The following is a 20961-nucleotide window of genomic DNA, read 5'->3' as shown; positions in this document are numbered from 1 at the left end:
GGGTTTGGGGAGGGCACCAGGGAAGGGAAGGGAAGGGAAGGGAAGGGAAGGGAAGGGAAGGGAAGGGAAGGGAAGGGAAGGGAAGGGAAGGGAAGGGGATGTTCCATGGATGTGCTGCCCCTCCCGTGATCCATCCCTAGGGATGGGAATTGGGAACACAGAGCCTGGGACAGGAGTGTCCACCCCAGGAACCCCCCCCAATCCTCTGGATGTGTTTGGGATCTGTTCCTCAGGGATTCAGACAATGTGTGTTTGCCTCATTTCCCTGAAATTCCCTGGATTTCAGACTCATCTTGGCTGGATTTAAAATTCCTGCTGGGGTTTTGTGGAGGGTTGGATGCTCTGGATGGGGAGGGATTTGGTTTTTGGGGCAGAGCAAAGTTAAACTCCAGCACCCTCTCAGGGAAAAGGCAACACCTTGGATATTCCCTGTGGCCACCAGGTCTGCAGCAAAGTTATTCCATGGCCAAAGCCTCCCTGGTTGGGATTTGGGGCTGGAAAAGCCCAAACTGGAGCTGTTTGTGTGAGGCCCTGAGCTGAAAAGAGCAGTGAGAGATGGAAGACAAAGCCTGAGCAGTTGCTTTCAGCCTAAAATGTAGATTTATGCAGAAAACAAATATCAAGAGCTGCATCTGTTGTGAGAGGAGCACAATTCCTCATCAGGGAGCAGAGCTCGTTCCTCACTGCTCCATTTGCTGCAGTCACTGATTTTATTTTCCCTGGATTTGTGTGTCATAGAGGAGTTTGTGTTTTGGTTTTTTTTGGTTTTTTTTTTTTTGAAGTTGTGTTTCTTTTTTTGAATAGAAATGAGTATAAAAATACTTCCCTGGGCTGGGTGACCACATACATGATGTGGCACACGAGGAATCTCTGACCATCCAGATATTTGGGAAAACCAAGCAGGGAAAAGGCAGGAAAGAGCCTTTGGATGGTGCAGAGTGTTTGGGGTGACAACAGGGATGGTTTTCCCTGTATCCCGAGGGATGGGGGAGGGAAAGCTCCCAGGTGTCTGTTCCACACTCCTCTGTTTTGGAGAGCAATTCTGGAGTGTCTGAAAGGAATCTGTGCCTGTGCAGCTGCACTTCTGCCACCCTTGGCTCCCTCCCTGGGCTCCTCTGACAGCAAATCCTGCGAGGAGCAGCTGGGAAAGGGAATCAGCCTGGAAAAAAGGGGGATCAGGGGCGACCTTGTGGCTCTGAACAACTCCCTGACAAGAGGGGACAGCCAGGGGGGATTTGGGATCTTATCCCAGGGGACAGGGACAGGAGGAGAGGGACCAGGCTGGGCCAGGGGAGGACATCAGCAGGAATTTCCTGGTGGAAAAGGTTGTTAAACACTGGCAGGGGCTGCCCAGGGAGGTTTGGAATGCCCATCCCTGGAGGTGCCCAAGGAATTCCTGGATGTGGCACTCGGTGCTTCGGGCTGGGGACAAATGTGGGGATCAGGCCCAGGCTGGATGATTTTGGAGATCTTTTCCAACCGAAATAATTCCATGATTCTGTGACTCTGGGGCTGCCCCATGGATGCAGCACCCCAATTTTGGGGGATAACTGCAGGGAGATGCTCGAGGAGGCCACCAGAAATGGGTCAGGGGTCTCAGTGACACCTTCCCAAAAGCAGCTCTTGGAATCCCAGAATCATTAAGGACAAAGAATCCCAGAATCATTAACAAAAAGGAATCCCACAATAATTCAGGAAAGGAATCCCAGAAACATTAAGGAAAAATAATCCCAGAATTATGAAAGAAAAAGAATCCCAAAATCATGAAGGAAAGGAATCTCAGAAACATTAAGGAAAAGGAATCCCAGAATCAATAAGGTTGGGAAAGCTCTCCTAGCCATTCAAATCCAACCTTTTCATGCCCCAAAGCAGGAGGGGAGCCAAGGAAACACACACACACCTCCAGGGAATGCTGTGGGCATCCCACACACCCAGCACCACCTCTGGCAGAGAAATGAGAGGAAAACTGGGCAGGAGAAGGCAGAGCAGGGAGTTCGGGCCTGGTGCTGAGATTTAGAATAAAAACCAAAAGTTAAATCCAGAACAGTTTGATCTGAGCCTGATTATTGTGCTGTGCTGGTCTGCTGGAGGAATTCGGGAATTATCAGGGAAAAGGAAAGCTGCAGGGACAGCCAAGGAGAGCTGTCCCCAATGGGAACCTGAATCAGCAAGAGTTTCTGGCTCAAAATTGCCAAGTTTCTGGGATTCGATCCCACCCTTTGAAGCAGGAATTCCTTTTGCAGCCGGAATTGCACCTTCCCCTCTCCTGGCTCACTCCCTGTCCAGGCTTTGGCTGCTTTAGGCTGGGATTAATTATCTGTGACCTGCCTCAAGGCCTGAGCTGGGCTCAGACAGTGCTGACAGGGAGGGGGATCTTGGTGAAGTGAGATTGTGGATTGTGGGATGAATATCTAAACTTGATTTTTCCAAACTTTATTTTTCCAAGCCGTTTTCTATATCTCTCCTTCAACCGATTTGGACAAAAATTGATTCACTGTAAAACATTTTCAGCCCCAGAAAATTTATGATCCTCAGCCTGAAGTCAGGCAATGAGCTGGGTCGTTCAGAATGCAAAAAAAAAAACTTGGGAGAAATTCCTGAATTCTGGTTTTTGCTCCAAACATTCCCGGCTTCAGGCAGGTGGGATGAATCCTCCTGGATTCTGCTGGAGCTGAATCGCTCCTCCCTGCTTTTGTTGGGCTCCAGCCCCGCCCAGAGACAACCAGAGGCCGCCAAGGTGATTAACAAACTCCTTAATTAAACTGAGACATCCTTTGGGGGCCGATTCCTCTGTGCCCGAAGGATCAGGAGGAATTTCGGGGAGAAATGCTGCAAAAGCTCCTCTGCACACGCTGGAATTTGGGAGTTGATGCATTGAGAGGAAGCAACATAAATATTGAGATTCAGCAGGGCTCTGTGGCTTCATGCATTTGAAATATTCCAGCTATTTCCCTGCTCGCATTCCTTCCCCACGTGCCTTCCAAAGCGCTTTATTAAAGGACTTTTTCTTTTTTGTTTTTTTTTTCGCCCCCTGGTTTTGATGATTACGCTGAATTCCAGAGGCTGTTGGACAGATAAGGAGATTTTTTTTTTGTTTACTCCAAGGATTTTGCTGGCCCCTCCTGTGCTTCTGGACTGGGACAGGCACAGGGGGAGCTGCTCCATCCCTGGAATTATTCCAGGCCAGGTTGGACAGGGCTGGGAGCAATCTGGGATAGGGGAAAGTGTCCCTGCCCATGGATGGGGAATGGGATGGGCTTTAAGGTCCTTTCCAACCCATTCCATGGTTTTAGGATTCACCCCAGAGCAAATAATTTACAGGACAACCAGTCTGGGCAGGAGCAGCTCTTTCATCTCCAATTTTGCCAAAGGAAAAGAGACAACGAGGATGTTGTGGGTGTTTTAGGATGTGGGGGAAAACTTCTGGGAGTCAGGGAAGCCCTGGCAGAGGTGGAGCCATCCCAGCAAACATCCAATCCCAGTTTGGAGAACTGGGGAGTGCCAGAGCTCAAAATGCTGAGCATGGCCTAAGAGGGATTAATTTTGGGATGCTAAAAAATAATAATAATAAAAAAAAATTAAAAAAGAGTCATCCCTGTCCTGCAGCTCTGTCCCCTGCCGTGCCACCAGCAGAGCTTTGGTGGCAGTGCCATCACTCAGAGCCCTGCTGGGATTTCCCTCCCCTTCATCCCCCCTCTACATTAAGCAAAGGATTAATTGGCTAAATTTAATTTGCTAAATTTAAAGAGTTAAACCTGCAAATCCAAGCAGCACAGACAAGAGCAATGCCCACGGGGCTTTTGCTGTGCCATGGCATCCCTGTGACCCAAAGCTTCCCAAGGGAGGATGCAGCATTCCAGAGGGGGATGCAGCTGGATGGCTCCTGCCCCTGCACCCCAGGGAGCTGCAGGTGAGTGCCCACCATGTCTATTTTTGAATTAATTTGCCTTAATTTGGCGTTCCACGAGCGGTATTTGGTTTGTTGCTGGAATCTCAGGGCTGGAAAATCTGGAGCAGTGCAGAATCCCAGTGCTCCCAATCCCAAATTAAGGGTTGGGATAATCAGAGTGCACAGGGACTGCAAGATGTTATGGGGATTTTTGGAGAGGAGACAACTTTTCCCTGTGGAGAAGCTGTAGAATCTTCCACCCTGCCAGAATATTTATCCCAGAATCATCAAATCCTAGAATTCCAGAATGGTTTGGGTTGGAAAGGACCTTAAAACTCATCCAGTCCCAAACCCCTGGGCAGGGACACCTCCCCCTGTCCCAGGTGAACTCTGACAGGTTTTTTTCCTGCCCATGGAATCACAAACCCCAGGAATTCTCACAGAGGGCTGGCAGCAGGAAAAGGAAATGTGCCCTGATCTCAGTGCAGTCCTTTTCCTTTCAGGAAAGGGAAATTCTTTGTGTTCAGAGGAAATTTCCCTTTCCTGCTTTATTTTTATCCCAGCATCATTTCCCTGGCAAATCCCACCGGGGTAGGGACAATGCTCAGCTCTGTGTGGGATCAGTTCAAGAAAAAAAAAACCCCAAACCCCAGTTTTTGAAGTAAAAAAAAAATAAAATTTGGGAGCTCTGAGGGTGTTGGGATAAAGATCCAGCTGGCAGAAATGTCCCCATATGTAGGGATTTATGGTGTTTTAAGAATGGTTGTGACTTCCCTGCTTTCCTCCTTCTCTGACCCAAAAACTTCTGCAATTTAGCAGGAGAGAACACAAGAAACCCACTTTAGAATGGGGTTACAGCAGTGCCAAAATAGAAAAATCGACTCGATTTAATAGCTTATGATAATCAGCACACTGCTTTTTAAAGCAGCACCAGGAAAAGAAGAGGAATCTTATTTTTGTGATCTATTCCTGCCTCAGAACCAACCCCACAAGCCTTGTTTGTATTAAACCTCCTTTGCACTGAATAAAAGAGCTGTAAAAACAGATTCTTTCATCTCCAAGGGTTTGTGTTCACACCCTTGAGAATTCCCACAAAGCCCAAGTTTTCCATGGTGTTGGAAAAGGGTTTGGGGAAGAGAAAAATGCCATTTGTGTTTGGAATAGCAAGAGCTGGGTCCTTCCTGTGCAGGGTCGAGCAGAAATATGTTCCCTGGGTAGAATTAGGAGTGAGGAGGGTTTACTATGAGATGAAAAAAATTATTGGCTCTGTCTGCAGTGGGGAAAAAAAAAAAAAAAAAAGGGAACTTGAAAGAGTGACATGTATGACGTGAAATATAAGAAAATAAATCTGTCTGAGGACAGGGCAGCAGGGAGGGATTTGCAAGGTCTGGCACCTTGAAACTTGAATTGAATGAAGGGTGAAACAGCTTTATCCCACTAAAATGGGAAAATTGGGAATGGGAAGTGCCATTCCAGATGTTCCACACATCATTCTCTTGTCGTCCACTAAACATTCTCAGTGCACTGGTGGTGTTGAAGGAAAGAAACTTCCTCAGTGAAGATCCAATAAATCAAACTTTCCACAGCCTGGGAGCAGTGAGGCAGCTCCTCCTTTGCTCAGCAAAAAAAAAAAAAAAAAAAAAGAAAAAAAATTCCTTTTGAGGCTGGTGGTGACGTTAAAGCAGCCCCAAATAAAGAATTACACCACACAAATTGTGTCAAATGCCACCCCCTCCTAACCTTGTGGTGAAACCTTTTCCCCATCTAATTCATCTCCGGGATTTTGCTCCTTCCTGCCATTTGCTGGGATTATTTTTAAAACTGCACTTTGCAGTTCCTGATTTTATGGAGTTTCAGGCACCAGGCAAGCCTGGGAGGGAAGCAGGGATCAGCTGGGAAGAGGGAGGGCTTTGGCTTCTCCTTGGGGTCAGGAGAGAAAATTGGGATAATCCTGGCTGAGCACCTGGAGGAGACACCTCAAGGGAAAGGTTAATCCCGAATAAACCGGGTGACATTCCCCGTGTATCCCAGCCCCTTTATCCCCCTGAACCCGTGCCTGGGACTCGGAGCCTCCTACAGAAAAGCTGGAGAGGGATTTTGAACCAGGGCAAGGGGGGATGGATTCCCACTGCCACAGGGATATTGGGAAGGAATTCATCCCTCTAAGGGTGAGGAGGGGCTGGGATGGAATTCCCAGATTTGCTGTGCCTGCCCCTGGATCCCTGCAAGTGTCCAAGGCCAGGCTGGACAGGACTTGGAGCAGCCTGGGATGGTGGGAGATGAGTTTTAATTCCTTTCCAGCCCAAACCTTTCCATGAGTCTGTGATTCCCACCCCACAGGGAGAGGAGGGGATGACTCCAGCACACTGAAACCTTTCAGCCCCGGCCCGTGCCCTCTTTCCCATGGTTTTCCCATCTGGTGGCTTTTGGTCCTCCCAGGACTGCCAGGATGTCCCTGTGCCCAGGAGGGGGATGTGGAGTCAGACCTGGCACAGGATTCCTCTCCTCTCCTCTCCTCTCCTCTCCTCTCCTCTCCTCTCCTCTCCTCTCCTCTCCTCTCCTCTCCTCTCCTCTCCTCTCCTCTCCTCTCCTCTCCTCTCCTCTCCTCTCCTCTCCTCTCCTCTCCTCTCCTCTCCTCTCCCGGTGTAGCAGCAGTTCAGGAATCTCAGGGGTTAAGAGGCTGCAGATGTTCCCTTTTCCCTCTCATCCCTTTGGAATTCCCGACCAACCCAGGCCTGGGGAACGAGCAGGGGCGATTTTCTCTGAGCTGTGCCCACTCCCGGGTGTCCGTGCCATGCCCACCTTGGCATCACCTCCCCGCCCTGCACACCACGGCATTTTTAACCCTCCCGTGCTGCCTTTGGGGTGCAGTGAATTCTCTGCTGGGACAAGCTGGAATTGTTTTGGATTTGTGCTGGAGACAGAGTTGATAATACAGAGATGTTTTGATTTTTGCCGGGTGACCTCAAGGATGTTTCTCGCACAAAATCCTGCCCCAAAATCAGCTCTTAGCCCGATGCAAGGTTTCGATATCATTCTAATTAAAGAGTTGCTGGTTCTCCCCTGGCCTTGAACTCTCCCCTTCCATATCCAGAGGGTTGGGAGTGTCGGGATCAGAGGGCAGCTGGGTGCTGCCACATCTCCCAAACCCTGCGTGAAAATTCCTAACCCGTGTGATTGATGTTCCCCATTTCAGCCACAGCTCCTTAAAAGGTCTCCTTGCCGTGCATTTGGGAATGGGAACATTTGTGTGTTAAACTTGGCTTCGGTGACCCAGAATACAGAAACTAGATTAGTTTTTTTTAGCGGAGTTATTTATAGGAGACTCATAACGAGTTACTTTAAATTACTTTTAAGGAAGGAAAGAAAGGGAGATGGTGTCAGCAGGGATCTGTGGCGGGTGTCCTGTGGTCCCTGGGGGCGTGGGAGGGAGGATGTGACTCGCTGTGACTCCCTGCCCCACACAGGGACAATGCCACCCCCTCGCCAAACCCAGTCATGAAATCACGGAATGGCTTGGGTTTGGGTTTGGAAAGGACCTGAAATCCCATCCCACTCCTGCCATGGGGACACCTCCCACTGTCCCAGGCTGGTCCAAGCCTCAAGGTCCAACCTGGCCTGGGACAGTGCCAGGGATCCAGGGGCAGCCACAGCAAATCGGGGAATTCCCAGTTCCCAATATCCCACCCATCCCTGCCCTCTCTCCATTCCCTGGGCCCTGAACCTCCATGCCTTGTCCCCAGTCCCTCTCTGAGCTCTCCCTGGATCCTTCTCCTCTCCAGGAGAACATTCCCAGCTCTCCCAGTCTGGCTCCAGACCTGGAGCAGCTCCATGGAATCCTCTGGGCTCCCTCCAGCAGCTCCAGGTCCCTCCTGTGCTGTGCCCCAGATGTGGGGGGCAGCTCTGCAGGTGGGGTCTCACCTGAGCGGGGCAGAGGGACAGAATCCCCCTCCCGTGCTGCCCACGCTGCGGGCTCAGCCCAGCACAGCGGGATTTTGGGGCTGGCACTGCCTGTGACCGGGTCAGCCTGGGATTCTCTTCCACCAACACCCCCAAAATCCTTTCCCTCAGGGCTGATCTGGATCCATTCTCGTACCAGCCTGGATTTATGGATTTATGCTGGAGGGGATCGCTTGGGATCATGCCGACCCACCAGCTGTGGGAATAAAGAATAACAATATATTTCTTGTGTAGCAAAAAAAAAAAAATAGTTACAATAGCTACTACAACAACATTAGCTAACACCCTAGTAATAATAATTTTTAAAAAAAACGAAGCCTAGATAAGAAGAATCAAACAAAATACCAAGAATCAGGGATTTCCTGCCCGTCGGAGCGGTGTTTCCTTGCCGCCAGCCGGCGTTTCCCGCAGCTCCCGAGCGGCGGAGCCGGAGCCCGGCCCCGCTCCGCCCCCGCCCGCTCCGCCCGGGGCCGCCCCGCGCCGGCGGCAGCTCCGGAGAGCGGGGGCGGCCCCGGGCCGGCGTTTCCCGTGCCCGGTGGGCAACAGCAGAGCTCCGGGCATCCCTGACACGGCTGCCCCTCCGCTTCTCTCCGCCAGGATTGCCGCGAGGATGGCATGGATTTAGGCAGCGACGCCGGCAGCAGCCGCTCCAGCTCGGAATCCAACTCCAGCAAAGCCACGCCGTGCTCGGAGGGCAAGTGCTCGCCGTCCCCCAGCAGCCTGGACCTGGCGGCGCTGGAGGACTCGGAGGAAGAGGAGGAGGAAGAGGAGGAGGAGGAGGAGGACGGGGGGTCTCCGCCGTTCCCCGCCGGCCATGGGCGCCGCTGCGGCCCCGGCGCTGCCCGGCGCTGCCCCCGCCCGCGGCCCCCGCCCCGCTCGGACCCCGCGCAGCGGCGGCGCGGAGCGGCCGCGGGGCCCGGAGGGAGGAGGAGCGCGGGGCCGAGGCCCCCCCGGGACACGAGGCCCCCCCGGGAACCGCAGCCCCCGGCCATGGACTGGGCAGCCCTGGAGAGGCACCTGGCCGGGCTGCAGTGCCGGGAGCAGGAGCGCAACACGCGGGCCAGCGCCGCCTCGGTGAGTGCGGGGCGGATGGAGGGTGGAGAGGGGGTTGGGTTGGGTTGGCTTGGCTTGGGTTGGGTTGGGTTGGGCTGCTGGGATCCCACCCGGAGGGATGCTGGATCCCAGTTGGAGGGATGGTGCTGGATCCCAGTTGGAGGGATGGTGCTGGGATCCCACTCGGAGGGATGCTGGGATCTCACCTGGAGAGATGCTGAGATCCCAGCTGGAGGGATAGTGCTGGATCCCATCTGCAAGGATGCTGGATCCCACCTGGATGGTGCTGGCATCTCACCTGGAGGGATGGTGCTGGATCTCACCTGGAGGGATGCTGGGATCCCACCTGGAGGGATGGTGCTGGATCGGGAGGATGTGGAGCTGCTGGAGAGAGGCCAGAGGAACCACGGAAATGCTCCAGGGCTGGAGCCAGGCTGGGAAAGCTGGGGGTGCTCACCTGGAGAACAGAAGGATCCAGGGAAATCTCAGAGCTTCTTCCAGGGCCTAAAGGGGCTCCAGGAGAGCTGGGGATGAACTGGGGACAAGGCATGGAGGGACAGGACACAGGGAATGGCTTTAAGCTGCAGGATGGTGGATTTAGACTGGATTTTGGGAAGGAATTTTTCCCGGTGAGGATGGGCAGGCCCAGAGCAGCTGTGGCTGCCCCTGGATCCCTGGCAGTGCCCAAGGCCAGGTTGGACATTGGGGTTGGAACACCTGGGACAGTGGGAGGTGTCCCTGCCGTGGCAGAGAATGAGATGAGCTTTTAGGTCCCTTCCATCCCAAACCATTCCATGATTCTCCAAGTTTCCCAGAGCATCCCTGGGCACTGGTGGGGCTGGTTCCCTGCAGCTGCAGGGATGTGGCAGGGGCTGGAGCCGAGGTGCCAGCACCAGGCTGTCTCTGAGCTGGGTCCCCTTGGAGAAGCCAAGGAATATCAGCTTTTCCGAATATCATCAGCTCTTCCCAATATCATCAGCTTTTCCCAATATAATCAGCTTTTCCCAATATCATCAGCTTTTCCCAATATCATCAGCTTTTCCCAATATCAGCTTTTCCCAGTATCAGCTTTTCCCAGGCTGGAGCAGTGCCAGGCTGGCGCTGTGTGCTCTCCTTCCCCAGAGAAAGAACCTTCCCAAGGCCCTGGTGTCAGTCAGAATGACCCCCCCCATTGCTGTTTCACACAAACCTCTGTAAATCGTGGCCTGATCCCGTTATTTAGGGAGATTTGGGAATTGCACAGAACTTCTGAGCTGCAGTGATGTGAGAGGAACAAGCACTGCAGGCACTCGGTGCCACCACGGCAGGGCTGAGGCTCTTCCATAATTCATGAATTCCAAAGGAATCCACCAAAGCTCTCCTGGAAGCTCTGCAGGAACCTTTGGATGCCTGAGAAACTCGGGAGTGCCTCACCAGCCCTACCCCGTGGCCTTGCCTCTGGCACACAGGAATTTTTATTTTTTTTTTTTCCATGATTTTTGTGTTGTTCAAAAGACATTCCATGCCCTAACTTCCTGTGAAGTCACCTCAGCTCAGGGAGGTGGGGATTTCCCCCTGAATCCTTGAATTACAACTAATTGGTGACAAATCTGGGTGGGTGCTGGGCAGGATGAGTAAGCTGAGGGATGAGTGGGACTGCTGCCATGCAGGGATGCTTTTTTCCAAAGCCTGAACACTGGAGCCTCAGTGCCTTGAGGAACTGACAGGTAACAGCTTTAATTACAGTCATTTGTGCAGGAACTCAGCCTGAAAAAAGGAAAAAAAAAAAAACCACACACACACACACAAAAAAAATTCTCATTTTTGTGGTTTGGGAGCTGATTTCTCCAGCATAATCTGATCAGCTCTGCTGCCACTGCTGGAAACTCTTTGCCTCCAGGCATGAGCTTAACCAGGTGAGCTGTCACCTGAGGAATTCTACCCCTGTGAGGATTTTCCTCCTGCATCCTCCCATTCCCTCCTACAGGCACAGAGGAAGGAATTCAGGCTGCCTCACGCCCTGACTTGTCCTGTGGAGGGTTGGAGTTTGTGCTGTGCAGGTCTGGGGCTGGAATGAGCCTGGATGGGCGTGGAATGAGCCAGATGTGGGCATGGAATGAGCCAGATGTGGGCATGGAGGAGCCCAGGGCACTCAGAGCATCTCCCATGGGTGGCATCGAGCTCCAGGTCCCTTCACTCCCAGAATCTGGAGTTTGTCACTCTGCTGATGTGACTTTCCTCGACTCCCCAGCTGTCCTGGAGGCACCTTTGCTCCAGGATTCTCCTTTCCTTGGCTCCTGGGGATGAAGAGGAGGAGAAGGAGGAGGAAGAGGTGTTCCAGCTCTGCTCCTTCCACTTCCCTGGATCAAAGGGAAGGGACATTTTCCCTGCTGGCTGCCTGGGAAGGGCTGTTCGATGTCCCCAGGACACCTCCTGTCCCTCCCTGGCCATGTCTGTGAGCACCCAGCGTGTCCCACAACCCAAAACCTTCAGAGTTGAACCGGACTGAAGTGAAAATCCTTCTTTTTATTTTTGTTTTCCCTGCCCTTGACATTTCCCCGCGGTTCAGTGTTTATAACAAACCCTTGCCTTGCTCTGCTGGAAGCCCAAATGTTTGTAAACACGGGAATCACAGAGAGGAGGCAGCCAGGGAGCAAATGCAGGGAAATACAGGGACTGGATTGCTCCAAGTGCTTGCAGGATAGCTCAGGAAAAAGGGAATTTCAGTCGGATAGGCCTTGGCTGGGCTGGGGAATCAGGGTGGGGTGTGAAAGCAGCTTGGAGTGGAGGTGTTTGCTGGGCTGGCTGCTGTTCCCAGCAATCCAGAGAGATCTCTTATTGGGATGATTTTATTAAGATGGTTTATTAAGATGATTAAAATCGAGTTTTTTTCTGCTGTCAGGACTGGATTTCTCTGGGGTTTTTCACGCCCCAAGTGAAGGCAGGGCAGGGGTGACCCCAGGGGGACAGGAGTGACCCTTCAGGGGCTGCCGTGGCCTCAGCCTTGGGGCTCTGCTCCTCTCATCCCTCCTCCCTGGCCCTGGCTGAGCATCCCAGCCGGGATTCAGGAATCTCTGCTGCTCCCCAGGGCTGTGCTGGGCCCTTGTGAGCCCCCCCCGGGCTGTGCTGAGACCTGGCTGAGGGACACTGATCACGCTGGAGCCCCAGCAGAAGGAAATTCCCACTCCTAAGGAAGCTCTTCCATGGTTTTAGGAGGTTTTCCCAGCCAGGAGGATCCGGGCTGGAATGCAAGGAGGAGTTGGGAATGAAAAGTTTAAATGATGAGGGATTTTTTTGGTGAAGAGATGTGCCCTGAGGTGCTGGAAAGGCTGGGAAAAAAAGGAAATATTAATGATATGAATGCCATGGAAAGGGCTGTGGTTCAGCTTCCAGGTGGGATTCCGTGGCACAAATGGGATGTGAGGGCCAAGGCTGCTCCCTCAGCTTGCAGACAGGGAAAGCTCCTGCCAGGAAATTTGGGAAAGATTTGGCAACTTGTGCTTGGCACTGGCAGCCCCACTGCTGAGAGCAGCAGGGGCCCAGCAGGGTGGGGTGGCCGTGGATTGTCCATCCTGGATATTCCACATCCATGGGCAGGCTGGAATGCCCCCAGCTCCCTGAGAGGGTCCCTGTGGGCAGAGGCTGTCAGAAACAGAGAATATTCCTGCTTTTCTCCCCCCAGAAGGGTGAAATGACTGTTTTGGGAGCATGAGGTCCCTCCAAGCCTGATGGCTGTGACTCCTGGCCAGGTGACTCCTGAGTTTTCTGGACCCCACCTAAGAGGAGAAAGCTCTTTCCTGAAGGCACTCGGTGCTCAGAAGGTTCATTATGGACATGCAGGAAGCCACCCCTTCCCATTTTTCCATTTTTCCTCCTTTCCCCAACTCCTGGATTCCTCCAAAGTGATACCAAATGTGCCATGGGATGATTTATGGCCCTCGGGAGCCGGGGAAGAGGCGAGGGCTCCTCTTGCCGTGCCTCTAATGGCTCGAATCAAATCCAAATCAGCCTTAATGGCTTTAATATTCCTGCCATTGCCTCTCTGAGGATAATTACAATCAATAGCACGGATTGGCTGGGAAGAATATCTGCAAATTCTGGAGTCAATTAAAGAAACACGGGCAGGAGGGGAAATGGCTCAGGCAGAAATTGCTCAGTGACCGGCTGGGCAGGGAGGGAGGGATGGAATGGCCAAAGGAATTTTAGCAGTGATGCCAAAAGCTCATCCCTGCAGCTTCTGCAGGAGCTTTCTGGATAGGGAAGGATGTGCTGGAGTCTCTGTTTTATTGTTTTTCATCGCTGGAATATTCCTGCCTGTGCTGTGAGACAGATCAGTGCTGATTTTATCCTGTCCCTGTGGTGATGAATCCAGGGAATCACCCATCTGTCCTGACACTCGGATTTCTGCATTTCCAAGACTTCAGGAAGTTCAATTTGTGTCCTTCTGGCTGCTTTTATCCTGGGCCTCTGGAGGTTGGCATGGTTGGAGTTGTCCCATCGTGGCTGCAAAGAGCACCCAGGGGACCTCGGGGAGGGTGGAAAAGCTTCAGCTCCACCTTTGGAACCTCCTGGAAGTGTTCAAAAAGTGTGGAAGTGGCACTTGGGGACGTGGTTTAACAGTGAAGACCGTGGTGGTGGATTCATTTTTGGATTTGATGGTCTTAGAGGGCTTTTCCAGTTTTAATGGCTGTGTGAAATGACTTTAGGGTTAACCCGGGATATTCCAGAGGCTGAAGGATGGAATTTAGCACGGACCATGTCAATGCCTCCTCCTTGCCTGTGTCTCTCTGAAAATTTGGAGCTAATTCAAAGCCTGGGCTAAAATCTTGAAATAATTTCACATTTGGCCACAGGCAGGGATCTGATTTTCAGGGATCAGAGCAGCCAGAATGGAAGGAGAAATGTAGGGACCATCCTGGCAAGAGGGAGGAGAGAAATGGAGCCAACAGGTGCTTGTCCAACCATGTGGGAATATTGGTGGAGCAGGATTTTTGGGAATGTGGGCTGGGATCGAGGCCAGAGCTTTGGTGTAAAGCCTTGATCCACCCTGGAGCGCTGGCCCAGGCATGGAGGGAGCAAATATTGGCTTGGAGGTTGTCACCGAGTTGGTTCTCACTTCAAATAAACATTGATTGAGTGCCTGAAGTGTGAATTCCCTCCTCCCCAGGGATGGGAGCTCTGGGAGCAGGGAACAGCCAGGGATCAATGCCTGGAAAGGATTTTTCCAGCCAGGAGCTGTCAGGGTGGGAACTTCTGCTTTCCAAAACGCAGCTCGGAGCTTGCAGGAAACGGCATTTGTGTCATTGCTCAGCCACACCTTCCGTGTCCCTGCTGGATCTGAGCACCCAACTCCTCCCCTGGCACCTGCACAAGGGAAATCGGGGAGGTTCTCCAGGGCAATTCATTCCTTGTGAGGTTTGGGCATGGAAAAAACAAACGTGCTGAGTGTGGGAAAAGCTTCTGTAATTCTGTGTCCTGGGGGTGTCCCAGGAATGCCCCATCCCTGGTGAATCAGCAGATCACAATTCCTGCTGCTCACAGGAACAAACTCCGGGAGGGTGTGGGGGATGTTGGGAGAAATGATTTCGAATATTTGAACAAAGGTTCGAGGCTGAACTTTGGCCCTTTGCCACCCAGCTCAAAGGTTGGCTGGGACATTGCTGGTCCTGCCCCCAGGGAGCGGTGCCATTGCCTTGGGAAAACATCCCGAGGGATTTTTGGATTTTCCAGCTGCTAAGTGGGAATTCCAGAGGTTGGAGGGATGAGCCTTTGATTCTTCCCAAAACGGGTCAGGAAAAAACTGGCAGGATTAAAAAAAATCCTGAGGAAAATCTTGATTCCCATCACTGCTGCTGAGCCTGGCCTTAAAGGAAGTGGCCAAGCAAGGATCCACAGCCCATGGATTCTGTGGGGATGGATAATTCTCCTTTATCCCAGGGCTGCCAAAATGTGAATTCCTGCAGGTGACACAGCCCAGTCACATGGTGAGTGAATGTTTCCTGGGGGATGAGGAAAAGCTGGAAAAGTTGGATTTTTCCAGCACTAATCGTGGTGCAGGCAGCAGTAAAATGTCCCTTTAATGTGATGCTGAGGGATCGTTGTTGTGATCTGGCTCTGTAAAACCAGTAAATTTATTATAAATGAGTATTTCTGGTGCTTGGGAATCACAAATAGGGAATCCAAAGGATTTCCAGGGAGAGGAGTGAGCATTTATGCCCAGCAAAATTTGGAATATCTCGAAACACTGTTGGTTTTTTGGTTTTTTTTTTTAATAAGGAGAATCTGGAGCCTTGCACCCCTTCCCTTAATTCTTCCAATTCCCACTTGAACCCAAGTGCCTCAGGTTGGAATAGCAGCAGGAATTTTGATTTCCCAGGAGAATAATTATGTACTTAGGCAAATATTCCTTGCTTATTAAGTGGGATGAGTGCAAGGCAGGGGGGTTTTAATTCTCACAACTGCCCCGTGCTGTGCAAATCCTGTTATTTTTCCCTCTGGATGGAGAGGATGGATGTGTCTGGAACACCTGGAATTGTGGAAAATCCAGGTGTATGTGGAGAGAGAAATTGTAGCCAGAGGATATTTAAAAAAAAAAACAACAACAAAACAACAGAGGAAAAAGGGATTTATTCAGTGCAACCCCAACCACGTTGAAGATTTGCTGAGGAGCACTGGAAAATCAGGATTGTCCTGACTCCAAAATGACTCAGGGATCTTCTAATTATTTAAATATCGTTTAAATATTTAAAGCTTTGTTCAAATATTCTAAATAATGCTCCAGATATCCCCCCCCCACACCCCCTCTCAGAGTTTGTTTCTGTGAGCAGCAGGATTGCCTCTGCAGTGATAAGAACAGCAGGAATTGTGATTTATTTCCTCCTTCCTCTCTGCCTGCATTTAAGGTGGTTTGGGTTTCAGTGGTTGGAAAAGCTGCACTCGATTATTTTATAAAGTTTGTGTAGAAACTGTGAAGGAATTGCTCAAAGCATCATCACTCCTACTCCTAACAGCAAAAAAAAAAAAAAAATCAGGAAAATCAACATGAGTGCCATGAATTTGTGTCCCCATCTCCTCAGGATGTGCTGCAGCCCAAAGGAGCTTTAAGGGAGCATCAGATTTCGTGGGGAAAATGGAAATTTTTGAGGGGAAAACTTCTTGAAAGGATTTCTAAAAATCCCAGTGTCATTCACCAAAGTTGGGGGTAATCCCCACTGGGAGGAAATGGGATTTCCCAGCTTCTCCCAATGTCTCACTGCTGGTATTAATTTAATTTTATAAAAATGAAGCTGTTTAAAATAAAGCCACGATCTGCTCATTTCAATATTTTCCAAGGCTGGAAAATATTCCAAATATTCCAATTTCTGAGGGGGCTGAGGAGAACCAGAATTTGGTGTTTTCAGGCTCTTCAACCTCAAATAATTCTGCTTTTGTGTGGGAATATCTTTTAGTTAGGACTAAAAAAGATTTAAAAATCTCTCTTGCAGCTCTGGCCCTGAAATCAATCCTGCTCCAGCAGAGCACCCATGGATTCAGTGGGAAATGATTTTTCCTCTTCCAATTTTCCTCTCACACCAGGTCCTCCATAATCCCTTTTTCCCTGGAGCTTTCCCAGTTTTTCCAAGCCCTCAGATCATTTTTGGAGCACCTCATCTTTCCCTCTGGACTCGTTTGTGTCACCCAGGGTGGGAGATTTTTATTTATTTATTTATTTATGTTTCTATAAATAAATAAATCTATTTCTTTCTATTTGATTCATTTATTTATCTATTTATATTTCTAGTCCCCATCTGGGAGTGCAGCTCAGTGATCTGTGCATCTCCTTTAATGAGAAAATCACACCCAGGCCCATTGATTTCCTCTGGAAATCCGGGAGGAAATAGGATTTTTTTCCAAGGAAATGGGATTTTTTCCAAGGAAATAGGATTTTTCCAAGGAAAGAGAAGTGCCAGGCTGAGATTTAATCCTCTCTGTGGTAGGGGACAATGTTAAAAAAAATAAAAGAGAACTCTATTAAAAGTGCTGGATTCTTTATGCACACAAAAGCTGCTGCTGTGTGTGGCCCGTGGGGAATCCAAACCCTTTCAGTGAGGTATTAAAAATTGAATCTAAACTTTTTATTCTGTGTAATTCCTGTATTGGATTTATTAAAGAGGGATTTGGGGAAATAGCAGCATCCTGGAGCAGGGCCATCCTCTCCCCTTGGGCCTGGCAGGTGTTAGAAAAGAAATCATTGTGGGAATCATTTTTTCCACGTGGAATTCTCTGTGGTTTGCATTTGCATGGATCCAAAATACCCAAGAATGCAAAATATCCAAGGATCCAAAATACCCAAGAACCCAAAATATCCAAGAACCCAAAATATCCAAGGATCCATAATAAATATCCAAGGATCCATAATATCCAATTACCCATAATATCCAATAATCCATAATATCCAAGGATCCATAATTAATACCCAAGAATCCATAATTAATATCCAAGGATCCATAATACCCAATGGATATATTCCATATAAATTAATTAATTTTGCAGGATGAGTTTTTGGCAGTGCTGATCCTGGGCTGTTCCCCATCCCATCCCTCTGGCATGGAGCAGGAATGTGGATTATTCCCAAAAAATAACCTGTGCTGCAGTTTTGGGATAACTCCAGTTCTCCACTTCCTTCCTTGTTATCCATACATTTCTCACTCCTGGGATGTGGAATTGGAATGGAATTGGAATGGGATTGGAATAGGATTGGAATGGAATTGGAATGGGATTGGAATGGAGTTGGAATGGAATGGGATTGGAATGGAATTGGAATGGGATTGGAATGGGATTGGAATGGAAAAAAATAAACTTCCCCCAGGGAAAGCCACCAGGAGCATCCCTGTGCCTTGGCCACCCTTGTTTCCAGCATGGACATGGCAATTCCTTGGAGCAGCTGAGCTCTCCCGTGCCCCCCCAGCACTGCAGGCAGATTTATTTTGTCCCTCAGAGCTGGAATTCCCTGCTGGAGCACCCAGCATTCCCATTTTCTCAGGGACTGGCTGCCCCCCATTCCCTTTCTCTGTTTTCTCCTGAAAATCCAGCTGTGCCAGTGGTTCCATGCCAAGATAAAACTGCACCTTGCTGCTCATCCCAGTGAATCCTCTGGGAGCCAGCCCTGCCTTTCCTGGGAATTCCTGCTGCCAGAAGAAGCTCCATGGCTTCACTCTAAGGCTCAATCTGATGGTGTAAATGGAAAAAAAAAAAATAAAATAAATCCCAAATCCAACCTTTAATAACCCTGTCTGTAAGAACTGGCCCCATTCCAGCAGACCCCTTAAAATGAACCAGCCAGCATCTCCATCCTCTGGAAAAATTCCAGGAAAAAATGAAGGAGCAGGAGAAGCTGCAGGCTGCCAGAGCAAGAGGAAAAGAATGCCTGAGGTAGAACAGGAGAGAGGGAAAAAAAAAAAAAAAAAGGAGATTTAAGGGAGCAGGGTTGTTTTCTTGCTGTGCCACCAGCAGCTCCCTGGCTCCGTGACTGATGAGGCTCAGCTGGATCCACCCTTGCTTATCCTGATATTTTCAGATTTTTTTTTTCCAGCTTCCTGCTCACTCTGCCTGCCCTATTTGAAATCCTGAGTCTGCTCATGGCTGTCCAGAGCAGGCAGGAATGGGATTTCTCATCCCTGAGGGAATTGGTTTTGGAGCTGGCAGTGATATTTGTTGAAGAGGAATCACCTTTGGCAGCTCCAGACAAGAGGATTCTTTTTTTTTTTTTTTTCCTTTCTCCAAGTGACCCTGGGGTTGGGAGACAAGCTCCAAAAATCATCTTTATGTTCACTTTTTAAAGGCTGGGAATTGAAAATTCTCCTGAATGAAGAGCAGGGATTTTATGGAAATGTCACTGGGGTGGGAGCAGGTACAGAAATCCCACATCCCCTCCTTAGCAACCTTTAATTCCTGGGCTGGGGCCAAAAAAAACCCCATTTCTGGATGGAATATGAAACCCTTTGGATTGTGGCAAAACCCCTGGAATTGCAGGCAGAGGGAACTGAGCTGATTGAAAATCCAGGGGATTCATTCATTAATTAATTCATCAATCCTGAGTGAGTCCAGGCTGCTGCACCTGCATTTATCCAGCCAAACCCAAATCAAACCGTGTTTGCTCCAGCCTTCCCAAAATCCCTGATCCCAGCAGGCTTTGAACCTCCTGGATTTGGGATATTTGGGTGCCTATTTAAAAGGAGGCCCCTCAAAAAGAGTGGATTTCTGCCAAAAAAAACTTTGGAGTTATGGGCATCAACCTTCAGAGCTGAGGAAAAAATCCCCTTCTATTTTTGTCCTGGCCATGACTCAGAGGAAGATTTGTCCCTGCAAAGTCACTCCCTTTTTTGAGGAGGCATTTAAAGGCCCCTGCTGTCACCTGTTTGGCTCGGGATATTCCTAGTTTTGGCGTTTGGCCCTGTTTAAAAAGACAATTTTTCATTCCACATCCACTTTGTAGCGTGCTGTGTTTATTTTTTTCAGCCTGCAAGTCCCAACTCCTGGGCTTTTGCCACCAATTTTGCAATTAAAATTACAAAATAAAGCCATAAAGAAATGAAACCTCTCAGCTGCTCCCACCAGGAAGCACAAAGGGAATGGAAAAAGAAAAGGATGGATGGGCTGGAAGTGATAGCAGTGGGATAATCCCATCTTTATTCCCAGATTTTACCCTCTGGCTCTGTTCTTTATTTATAATTAATAATTTGATTTTTGTTGCTGGCTGAATGCAGGTGCAGCACAGTGGACACACCACGCTCAGGACTAATTAATTAATGAATCCCCTGGATTTAAATCAGCTTGGGCTTCCCTCAGCCTGCAATTCCAGGGATTTTGCCACAATTCAAAAGGCTTCACATTCCATCCAGGAATATTCCCCAGACCAGTAAATGAAGTGTTGAGTAGGAGAACATGGAATTTCTGTTTGTGCCCCCAGTCCAGCAAGGTTTCCAAATAATTCCTGCTGTCCCCCCCTGTCCTTCATCCTCAGGGAAAATCCCTTGTTGGGTCATTTTTCCCCTCTTGGAAAAATCCATTAATTCCTCTCCCTGCTGCTGTTTTAATGGGGCTGGGAGAATTTTGTATTTTTCAAATATAGCAAATTTATATCGAAGAAATGAAAATGAAGCAAATCAATGGGAGAGGAGGGATAGGGAAATTTGGCTGGACAAGGCTGGATGTGCTGCCTGGATTTGAGCAGGGCTGATAAAAACTCCTAAATTCGTTATCAGAGACCAGATAAGGGTGATACTTATGGATCACTTGTAATGATTTTAGTTCATTCTGGATCACCTGAAACTTTGGGAATCTTTTCCAGCTGGGTTTGGGAATGGATGGCTGCATCCTGCTGCTGCCAGCATCCACCAGTGCAGCCCAGTTTGGAGCAGAAAATGGGATTTGGGGGCGGAGCTGTGCCCGGAATTCCCGGCTGGCAGTGCCAGGATGCTCCTGGCACGGGCACAGGGGATGAGCTCGGGCACTCTGTGATCCTCAGGGACTGGGAATTCTGTGGGAACAGCAGAGCTGTCCCTGCTCTGGGTTGGGTGAGGTTTGATTTGGGTTCAGCTCAGGCAGATCCCACCCAGCCCAATCCCTCTGTTTGGAGCTGATGGGATTTTGCTACAAATCCTCTCCCCGATTGTGCTGCAGGGTGAGGAGAATGTGAATTTATTGGGATTTTCCCTGCTGACAAGCTGGTGTTGTTCTCCAGAGATTCTGCACGCTGGGAATGCTGCATTTCCAGAAGAACTGTTGATTCCTGACAATAGAAATAAATCAAGTGGCAAGGGGGCAGCTGGAGCTTTTCTGTGCTGTCTCCCCACACTCCTCAAGTGCTGGAGATCAATTGCTGGAGCCAGGGAATGGTTTGGGAGGGAAGGAATTTAAATCCCTGCCACCTGCAACTACCCCAGGGTCTCCAAACCCTGTCCAGGCTGGCCTTGGACACTTCCAGGGATGGTGAATCCTTGGGAAAATCCATGCCAGGGCCTCACCATCCTCACAGGGAAGAATTTTTTCCCAGTATCCCATTTAACCCTGGCAGTGGAAACCATTCCCTGTGTCCTGTC

General features: G+C 49.8%; 1 protein-coding gene across 1 annotated transcript in view; it reads left to right on the top strand.

Moving 5' to 3' along the window:
* The first annotated feature begins 8435 nt into the window (after positions 1-8435).
* SCHIP1 (schwannomin interacting protein 1) overlaps positions 8436-20961 on the top strand; it is a 37443-nt gene continuing 24917 nt past the window's right edge. Inside the window, exon 1 of the mRNA XM_014886163.2 lies at positions 8436-8923. Coding sequence (XP_014741649.1) covers positions 8465-8923 — 459 coding nt within the window. The 5' untranslated portion in view covers positions 8436-8464. The remainder of the gene's footprint in view (positions 8924-20961) is intronic.

The sequence above is a fragment of the Sturnus vulgaris genome, chromosome 10, assembly GCF_052056855.1.
Source record: "Sturnus vulgaris isolate bStuVul1 chromosome 10, bStuVul1.hap1, whole genome shotgun sequence".
In the NCBI taxonomy this organism is placed as follows: domain Eukaryota; kingdom Metazoa; phylum Chordata; class Aves; order Passeriformes; family Sturnidae; genus Sturnus; species Sturnus vulgaris.
The sequence above is the reverse complement of the archived record's forward strand: the minus strand, read 5'-3'. Positions and strand labels throughout refer to the sequence as shown.